At 49.2% G+C, this 9,957-nt stretch overlaps 2 protein-coding genes and 1 non-coding gene across 3 annotated transcripts; 1 reads left to right on the top strand and 2 right to left on the bottom strand.

Annotated features, from left to right (window-relative positions):
• Positions 1 to 5,013: 5,013 nt before the first annotated feature.
• LOC124679832 lies at positions 5,014 to 5,175 on the bottom strand. The gene has a single exon (XR_006995263.1). It is a non-coding gene; the product is annotated as a U1 spliceosomal RNA (small nuclear RNA).
• A 259-nt stretch (positions 5,176 to 5,434) lies between these two features.
• LOC124676152 (gamma-glutamylcyclotransferase 2-3-like) lies at positions 5,435 to 7,580 on the top strand. Its single transcript, XM_047212227.1, has 8 exons — positions 5,435 to 5,603; positions 5,687 to 5,763; positions 6,401 to 6,454; positions 6,792 to 6,848; positions 6,939 to 6,979; positions 7,062 to 7,133; positions 7,225 to 7,304; positions 7,378 to 7,580. Exons 1-8 carry the CDS (start codon positions 5,495 to 5,497, stop codon positions 7,449 to 7,451), a joined length of 564 nt encoding a protein of 187 aa, XP_047068183.1. The 5' UTR covers positions 5,435 to 5,494; the 3' UTR covers positions 7,452 to 7,580.
• Positions 7,581 to 8,084: 504 nt separating this feature from the next.
• On the bottom strand, positions 8,085 to 9,512 carry LOC124675162 (aspartyl protease 37-like). Its single transcript, XM_047211231.1, has one exon. The coding sequence runs from the start codon at positions 9,510 to 9,512 to the stop codon at positions 8,085 to 8,087; it is 1,428 nt and encodes a 475-aa protein (XP_047067187.1).
• Positions 9,513 to 9,957: the final 445 nt, after the last annotated feature.

The raw sequence follows: 9,957 nt of genomic DNA, 5'->3' as shown, positions 1-9,957 counted from the left end.
ACTTTTTAGGCATAGATGCGGTTGGATGGCGGTCTATGTACTTTGTCGTAATGCCCAATTAAATCTCACTGTACTTATCATGACATGTATGTGCATTGTTATGCCCTCTCTATTTGTCAATTGCCCGACTGTAATTTGTTCACCCAACATGCTTTTATCTTATGGGAGAGACACCTCTAGTGAACTGTGGACCCCGGTCCATTCTTTTAATACTGAAATACAAATCTGCTGCAATACTTGTTTTACTGTTTTCTTGCAAACAATCATCTTCCACACAATACGGTTAACCCTTTGTTACACATCAAGCCGGTGAGATTGACAACCTCACTGTTTCGTTGGGGCAAAGTACTTTGGTTGTGTTGTGCAGGTTCCACGTTGGCGTCGGAATCTCTGGTGTTGCGCCGCACTACATCCCGTCGCCATCAACCTTCAACGTGCTTCTTGACTCCTACTTCTTCCTGTTGGGGTTCCCAACGGACGTGTCAATTACACGCATCAGCGGCTGGTTCTTCGGTGGAGGAGGCGGTGGGGGCTGCGCGCGGCGGGTCGCGGGAGCCTTCACTTTCTTCGGCGGCGCGACGGAGGCGGCGCCCACGGCTCCGTACGAGCGTTTGGACGACGACGCCTTCCTCCTCGGCGGCGCCCGCGCCTTGCCTGGGCCTGCGCGGCAGCCAGCTGCGCGGCGGCGGCTGTGTGCAACGTCGCGCGCGGCGGGACGAAGAGAGCACGAGCAACGGCGGTTGTGTTGCCGGCGTCGGCGCCACCGCTAGGGTTTGGCGCATGGGGCGGCGACGCGACGGAGGTGGTGGCAGCGACAGCGGGTGGAACGGAGTAGGGAGGGGTCGGTGGGGTGCCGGAGGGCCCGTCCATCGCCGGGATTGCGCCAACGGCCGCGCAGAGGCGAAGGATTGAGCGGTGGGGCGGCGAGTCGCGAGGGAAAGTTTCAGCGCCGGTTTCTTCGCGTGCGTGGAGCTGTAGCCGGACCCAAAGTTTAGCGCTTGGGATAGTGTAAACCGGCCCGCGCAATTTGCAGCGCCTGCTGGAGGGCAATTTTGCGTCCGCACGCTGCAAAACAGCAGTTTATATAGCGCGCATGTCACTCCTAAAGTTTTTAGCAATTTTTTTTAGCAAAAATTGCAAATGTAACTGATCTAATTTACTCTTTCTATTGAAGAGTAAACGTCAGCGTGCACCCGTGCTCCGGTCCACCCGAGCCCACGAGCTTGAAAAGGCGATGGTATCGAGCCGTTGGAGTGGAGACGTGTCGGCATCGCCTCCGTCGATGTACGGCGGAGCTCCATTGCCATAAGAAGGTGGCTCAGCTCCAGTGAGAGTGTGAGACGGGCGCGTCCTTCTCCCTTCCTCCCCCCCAAATCTTCCCCAAAACGGAAACCAAAACGGCGCGGCGAGCTCGCCGAGGCAATCGCCGTCGATGAAGCGTGCGAGCGCTAATTCCGGCGGCGGGTTTCCCAACGGCGGTGGATCGGGGTGGGAGGCGCCTAATGGCGGGAGGGAAGGGAGAGCGCCGGCGCCGCCCGTGGTGAGGTGGTCGCACGCAGAGGCCATGAAGAAGAAGCCCAAAATCGGGGTCGAAGCGGCCGCGGCCGGAGATGGAGGAGGCGACAGCAAGGTCGAGGGGGAAATGTACGACTGGAGGTGGACGGAGGCGGTGAGCCCGGAGATACTGGCTCTGGTCCTGCGGGGCAGGCTCCCCGCGGACGAGGTCGCGCGCGGCCCGGCGGCGGTGTGCAGGGCGTGGAGGGAGGCCGCCGCGTCGCCGGACATGTGGGGCGACGTCGACATCGAGGCATGGTGCCGCCGCGTCAACAGCCGCGTCAAGGCCGACGCCGTCGTGCGCCGCGTTGTGGCTCGCGCGCAGGGCACGCTCCGACGCCTCTCCGCCTACCGCGTCGGGGACGCCGCGCTTGCCTACCTCGCCTCCTCGTAAGTCGCAATGCTCCCAGAATTTGGTTCTTATACTCCAGTAATTTGTAATGCTACTAGGAGAAGGAAGCTGCCGTGCGTGACATACTGACATGTTCATGTCTTGTTGTTTCGTCTAGCTTGAAGCTAGCTTCGCATGCCCCTCACTTGTAAGTTGTAACTAGTATTGAATTTCGTATCTAATTATCTACTAGTTCTGGGCTGCATTTAGAATTGTGGTGCGATGAGTGCTAATGAACATTTTCAATTTCGCATCAATAGTTCTGCCCTGTATCTGAGAACTATTTCGCATCAATTGCTTTGAAGCGCAATTTCCTAGGACTGTTGCTCCTAGAGTTTTTTGTTTTGTTTTCTGCATCAGGCATCAGTAATCACTGAAAATAAGAGGAAAAAACATGGTCCTGATCTCCGAGTCGATTCTAGGACATACAGAACGTAGGTACTGTGCCAGTAGAAGGAATTTCTTTTTTTGCGAATAGTGGAAGAAAATTCAGAGATGTGTCTCCCAAATACACACGCACACACCCATGTAAGCGTGCTCCCACATATCACACTGTAATGTAAATCTCACTAATTTTCTACCGATAGGCACCGGGGTGCAAGTGTGAGCAACACGTGTTGAGAGGTCAGAGCCCAGAGCCACATCAATGGGCAACTCCTGATCTTGCATGTTCTCACCCCATTTTTGTTTTATGATGTATTCATATATATTGTACTATTGTTAGATGACATTAGGAATGCAAACCTTCAATTTCTCTAAAATAAAATGAGAACCCCTACTTTCAGAGGATGACTCTCTGGTTTTCTTGAGGCCTGCTTGACTCTTTCCATGTGAAGAAAAACACCACCGACTAGCTAATGTTTCATGATACACATATCACATATTGCTCAACTAACTTTTAAGTACCATAAAAAAGTATACTTGAGTACTTCTCCATAGTGCTGTGTGATGCCATATTTTGCCATTACTTTTTTATGTGCATTTACTTGTATGTTGTAGCTCACATCTCTGAATTTTCTTCTACTAGCACAGTTTGTACACTTTGTATGTCCTAGAATTGACTTGGAGATCAGGGCCATGTTTTTCCTCTTATTTTCAGCGATTACAAGGAAGACCCACACATCATTACACACCACCACAGACCACACACGCACACACCCATGTAAGCTCGCTCCCAAATAGCACACTATAATTGATGAAAACCGGGCGTAAATCTCACTAATTTCCTACCAACAAGCACCTGCGGGGCTGCAAATGTGAATAACATGATTGGTACTCGGAGGCCAGAGCCCAGAGCCATCAATGGGCAACTCCTGATCTCAGCACATGCTTTGCCTGTTCTCACTTTGTAGCTTGTTGTCCGTTTTGACAGAATGATAATCTGCCATTTGTGTTTTTTGGTGTATGTACTTATATTGTACTACTCTTAGATGACATTAGGGATGCAAACCTTCAATTTCTCTAAAATAAAATGAGAACCGCTAGGTTCAGAGTATGCCGCTCTGGTTTTCTTGATGCCTGTTTGACTCTTTCCACGTGAAGAAAATCACCACGGACTAGCTAATCTCTTTTCGTGATACCCATATCACATATTGCTTAATTAACTTCTAAGTACCATAGAAAATTTGGATTAATATACTCCTATAGAAGTATACTTGAATTCCATAGTGCCGTGTGATGGCATATTTTGCCATTGCTTTGTTATGTGCATTTACCAGCTTAACAGTTACTAAATATTTTCTTTTTTGCTGTAAGCTGGAATATGGCTCCTAATTTAGCATCGATGCAACTATTAACGTTTTGACTGTGATGCTTATTTCCATTGGACAGTGGGAAGTTGCTTAATGTCCTACAGATCCCGATGAGTGAGATATCTGATCAAGCTGTGGAAAAGTACGCCGAGTGCTTTCCTGCCCTAAGCGTGTTGGACATCAGCAACTGTCTGAAAATCACGTCGAGAGGCATCGAAGCAATAGGCCGACACTGCAAGTCGCTTGTTCAACTGAAGAGGAACATGCCTCCACCACTGCCTCCTCAGGGCAACAATGCAGCACCTATAGTGGTTGAAGACGAGGCCTTGGCAGTTGCGAACACCATGCCGATGCTCAAACGGCTAGAGCTTCCATATGGTTTGTTCAGTGATATTGGCCTTGATGCTATCCTCACCAAATGTCCTCTGCTCTGTACACTCGACATACTTGGCAGCTTGAACGTCAGGCTTGACGGTGACATTGAGGACAGGTGCTGCGCTCTCGAGTCATTCAGGGAGCCATGGGAGCCTGAGTACGCCGAATACTCGAGCAGTGGCAGTGATTACGAGTATGATGACGCTGACAGCGATGGTTGACTTTATGCTGCATAAAAGATTCAAAGCGCGCAACTACTGGTGTTTTGGGTTTATCTGATGATTGTACTAGTGGTGGCTGCACTACTAGCACTGCCCTTCACTTATCCATAGCAATATTTATATTACTGAAGCATTCATGATGTGGAGAAGCAAACTGCAAGATTCCTTTTGTTTAAACTTAGTGTCTTCTGAAGTTATTTCTCGGCAGCTGCGTTGTTGATTGTGTAGATTGTTGCTGCAATGTTACTTGGCAAAAACATGATGAGCTTGTTTGTAATTAAGTTATTGCTTGGCAATCAGAGTACAGATTGTTACAGCAATGTTACTTATACTTCGAATTAATATATTCTAGGATTGAAAATGCTGGCCTTCATTTGATGGTTATGTGAACTTTGTCAATTCTGCATTTCTGCTTGATGGAGCCAGAGTTGGGTTTGGTGCCTTGCATGACCAAACGTCTTTTTGGACTGAGTTTTTCTCCTCTAAGCCAATTGTTACCCCTTGTGGCATCCATTAATTAAAACTTTATAAGTAAACTTTTTTCATACTACCAAATTATGTACTGAAGTGGATTAACTATGCCACTTAAGACTGGAAGAAAACAAGCCAAGCAATTTTGAAGTACAAACTTGTCAACTTGGAGAAAGAAACAATGACCAAAACATGAAAATTGCAAGATTGGAATTCAAGAAAAAAAATCAAAATTTAGATTCAAATATTAGCAGGGGCCGCGCGAACGCGTACCCCCTCTATCACAAATTATGACATCCACTCTCCCACAAAAGGGAGATGGTAAGCCAGCGCATCCACTAAGTGCAATGTGAACCGCTAGCTTAGGCCATGACTCTTCTTGATCGGCCATAGACCCCGTCCAGGTAAGTAAGTTTCAAGGTTGTACCTTGCCTTCTCTTTATAGCGGGAGATCCTCTCCAACATCATCAAACAAACGATGTGGTACTAAACCAGAGGAGGTCCTGACCTTCCGTGTAGTCTGCTGGCTTCGGGCCGAGGAGTTTGAACAAGACAAGGCCTGTGGGCCGTCTAATTTGTCAGGGCCCAGTTTGAGGCTTTTGCAGTCGCTGCCGATTGTCACGAGGAGTCCAGGGCCAATCAGGGAAGTGCGTAGGTGGCAACTCTGTCATCAACAACCACCTCTCGTTTCCACCGGAGAAAGAGTGGAAGACGGCGGCGGCGGCGGCGGCATGGTGATGTGGGTGTTCGGCTACGGGTCCCTGGTCTGGAACCCGGGCTTCGCCTACGACGCCCGCCTCGTCGGCTTCGTCAGGGACTACCGCCGCGTCTTCTACCAGGGTAACTGACTCTGCCGGACCTTTCGCAGTTCTCAGGACCTCTCCCGTTGACCCTTTGACTGAGTTTTCTTCTTGGGCCGACAGGGAGCACGGACCACAGGGGCACGCCGGAGTTCCCAGGGAGGACCGTCACGCTCGAGCACCAGCCCGGGTCGACATGCGTACGGCGCTCCTCGACTCTGTGCTCCGAGCTCTCTTTTCGTGTCATGACACTTGCAACGCAAAGAATGAAAGAACAGCCTAATTTAGGATGAACTGCTACTCTTAAATACCTAGATTTTAGTTCCTTCCTGTTAGTGAATTATAGTTGGTCAATCATCACTGTTGCTTGATCAGATTGAGATATTTTATCATTTGCCACACTTTTCTCTGGACTTCTAATATTTGCCACTTGACCACCACAATTTTATCACTTGCCACACTTTTCATATAGCAAATAATAGAAGTGTAAAGAAAAGTGTGGCGAATTGTAAAAGCCCTCGATCAGATTATCAGACAACGTTATTTATGAAGTGCCTGAGGTCATGCTAGGAGGAACATATACTAAGGCCAAAAGCAATTTCATGATCTTTAGACAGCTAGGTTGAAATGGTCAGTCTTAGCTGCTCTGACTTATCTCAGAGAAATTATGAAAACCTAGAATGGGTTTAGTAAATCCGTAGCCACGAGTGATATCTTTGCATCCCTCCATATATTGTTATGTTATTCTCTATCTGTACCATCTTCGTGGTGACTGGTGATCTGGCATCTCCGTGCTAGAATTGATTTTACATGTGAATTTCTGTTGTACAACTGCAGTGGGGAGTTGCTTACAAAATTTCCAAGGAGCAAGATAAGGAGACAGCTTTGGAGGTAAAAAACACACATACTGACGCACACATGAAAACAGAGTATTCAGATACGTTTTGTTCACCAATGCTGTTTATTCATTACATGATTAGGCACTTGTGCACAATCAATCCATGCTTGGAGTAATTCTGCTGTTTTATTTTACCTGTCGTAACAGTCATGACCTGAGCAAAGCAACATTCATCAAAAAAAATCTGCAGCTACCTTTGTCTAGATGGTACTTCTAGCAATACCGACTGAGTATGAAAGTAATAATGTCCTTGATCAGTGTTCGCATATACTGACCTTGAGTTGCTTACCTTTCTTCTACTGGCTATTTACCTTCAGATTTATGTTGCAGTATCTAGAAGTAAGAGAGAAGCAATATGATGAGAAGGTTTACCTTGACTTGTATACAGTAAGATATGAGTATAAACTAGTACTTGATTTATTTCTCTTGTTCCAGAATGTTCAATGTGTAATTACTGATGCCTTTTGATATGTTCAGGACTCTTCCCCCAAAATACCAGCAATCCAAAATGTGATGGTGTAAGTGGTTTTTAGTCTGAAAATGAGCTCTTTGCGCAACTGTTTTGTAAAAAAAAAAATCTGATTCCAGTTCTACCTACAGGTATTTAGCTACAACAAATAAGGAGGCCAACGAAAACTATCTGGGTCCTGCTCCATTGGAAGAAATGGCCAAGTAATGCACCTCTTTAACATAAGCATTATTTTGTTTGAACTGGAAGTGTGCTTAATTTCTATGATAAACTGTGACTCCGCGCCATGTTCAGGCAAATCTACCTTGCTGAAGGCCCAACTGGACCTAACAAAGAGTATCTGTTCAAACTCGAGGATGCGTTGAACAAAATAGGTAAGGTCGCCATTTATGTTTTTTCTTTTCTTTCTAGAAAAGTGCAAGTTCACCAGTTATGTGTTCATGACAGGTGTTGTGGATCAGCATGTTCTGGATTTGGCTAAGGCTGTGCGCGATTATTCAGACGACATGTTATCTAAATAAAATATTGCATCTCACCCTTTCATTTGCTGGGTGAAAACTATTAAGTTAGGAGTGATTGTTGGGAACATCTTTTTCTGTTTTCTGTAATAAGTTCTGAACTGATTGTGAGTTGTTAATATATTCATGTCCATCCATAGACTTACATAAGGGAAATGAGGATGAGGTATTATTTGTCGGAAATACAATTGTACTTACAAGCATTATTTGTCCTTCCATTTTATTTTCACTGAAGGAATTCAGAAAAGTAGAAACCAAAATCATTTTATTATTTCGCTACAAGTACGTTCTGTGGATGTTGACTCGCACATTTCCTTCATTTCCAGTTTTGTCAAAAGCCATATATCACCTTATTTTTAATCATGCTGTACTACGCTGCCAAAAGTGTACCCATATATGGAAAAATCATGTTTCCATGTGTTGGTAAGTCATATTTGCAGCGAGTGGAGTGGAGTGGTTTCTCCTTCGATGGCTTGATGCCCTCATTGTCTAGTTCAGTTATCTGAATGTTCAGAGAAGCTAGCTAATTGCAGAGTATATCATTATGATCTATCTTCTTGAGTGTCCAAATTTGTGATGGACCAATGATACTACTAGAAGGAATCTCGGACTACTACATGATTATTACTGATGAATCTACGGCACGGAGTCGCAGACGGTCTTGACGAAGGTGATCCTCTGCCGGCGCAGGTTGTACATGACCTGCATGTTCTGCTGCTGGTAGTTGCCGAGGATGGACACCCCGTCCGTCTTGCCCATCATGAGGCACATCATCCCGCTCTGCCTGTCCTCCACGAACACCTGCTCTTTCTCAAACCTCACCCAGTCCCCTTCGAACGCCATGGACACCGGCGGCGCGTACACGCGGCTCATCGGCACCCCCTCCGGCAGGATGAAGCAGAGGTCCAGCCCCAGGCTCGACCCGGACCCGCGCGGCAGCCTGATCTCCTCCTCCAGGTCGTCCACCAGCTCGTCGTACAGCGACTCCTCCAGGAACGTGATCGTCGACGCGATGTCGATGATCATCCCGTACGCGTCCGGGCCCGTGCCACCGCCGCCGTCCCCGCTGTCGGACACGGGAGGAGACGCCGCCACGCTTGAGTTGGACGAACCGGGCGTCGTCGCGTTGTTGTTGTTGCTGCTGCTGCTTCGGACCATGGTCATGGCCCTGTCGCCGATGGACAGCCCGTCGAGGTTGAGGTAGTAGTAGGACGGGTACCGCGGGTTGTTCGACATCGGCACCACGACCTTGTCCGACGCGTTGCGCACGGCGGTGGCGTCGGCGCCGAGGACCAGCCTCCCCGCGCTCCTGGACACGGGCGGGGGCAGGCAGTACATGAACCTCCGCACCGAGAGCTGGGACACCAGCGAGAGGGGTCCGCGGCCGAGGCCCACGACGCCCGACACCTGCGCCGGCGGGCCGCCGACGCTGGAGCTGCTGCAGCCGAACACGACGCCGCGGAACACGTCGTCGCCCATGGCCAGCCTGTCGACGGCCAGCGTGCCCCTCGTCGTCGCGTTCCCGCCGTACGTGTAGGTGTACTGGCACACGTCGTCCTCGTCGTCGCCGCTATTGCCGCTGTTGCCGCAGCGGTGGGTGTCCAGCTCGTCGCACGTGTCGCTGTTGCACGGCACGACGGCGTAGGTGGTGGAGGCCACGGGGTTGAACACGGGGTCCCGCTGCTTGTAGCACTTGACGCAGGGCTGGCACTGCGTCCAGATGAGGTCGCTGGCTGTGTCGATGGCCGCCGTGAAGCTGTGCTGCGGCGTGCCCATGCCCAGCGTCACCAGGTACTCGCCGCCGGCCGACAGCACCGGGGCCTCGGCCACCACGACCTTGCGGTTGCGGGACGGGGACACGCGGGGCATGATGCTGGCCAGACGGTCCCGGCTGCGCTGGATGGCGCGCCGGAGGAGCTCGTGGTCGGTGAGGTTGAGGTTCTCGGTGTCCAGGGCGTCAACCCGGGCGAGCTCGAGGTGGTAGGATTGTCGCGGCAACGGCAAGCAGTGCGTGGCCGGGAGAAGGAGGAGGGCGACGAAGAGTAGCGGTGGTATCGCGTCCATGCCGATGTACCTTGTATGGTGGACTGGCATGCACTAGGACGTACGACAAATTGCGTGTGCGTGCTGGTCACCAGTTTAAGTAGATCATGCATGCAGCGGTAATTATTTGATCCGTGCTTGTCTGAAAGGCACACAGAAAGGCAGTGAATGAAAGGTGAACTGGTTGAGGGTAGCATCGCTTGGCATCATTGTGTTCTTTGCACGTGTGATTTTATTAGTTTCTACTTTCCTCTGTTTTTCTTTTTGCAAATTAGCACTAGACTAGATGGTAATTGAGTGGTTAGCTAGGAAATAAACAGATCTTGGATGTACAAATAGGGCTAGTGATTAACTGTAGCGTGATGTAAGTGTTTGGCCGACTTGTTTGGTATACTGGTGTATTTAGACCATCTCTAACAACAGCGCCAAACTGCGGCGCCGTATTTCACGTTTAGGGCATGCGGCA

The sequence above is a fragment of the Lolium rigidum genome, chromosome 7, assembly GCF_022539505.1.
Source record: "Lolium rigidum isolate FL_2022 chromosome 7, APGP_CSIRO_Lrig_0.1, whole genome shotgun sequence".
In the NCBI taxonomy this organism is placed as follows: domain Eukaryota; kingdom Viridiplantae; phylum Streptophyta; class Magnoliopsida; order Poales; family Poaceae; genus Lolium; species Lolium rigidum.
Note: the sequence above shows the minus strand (reverse complement) of the source record. Positions and strands in the feature narration are given on the sequence as shown.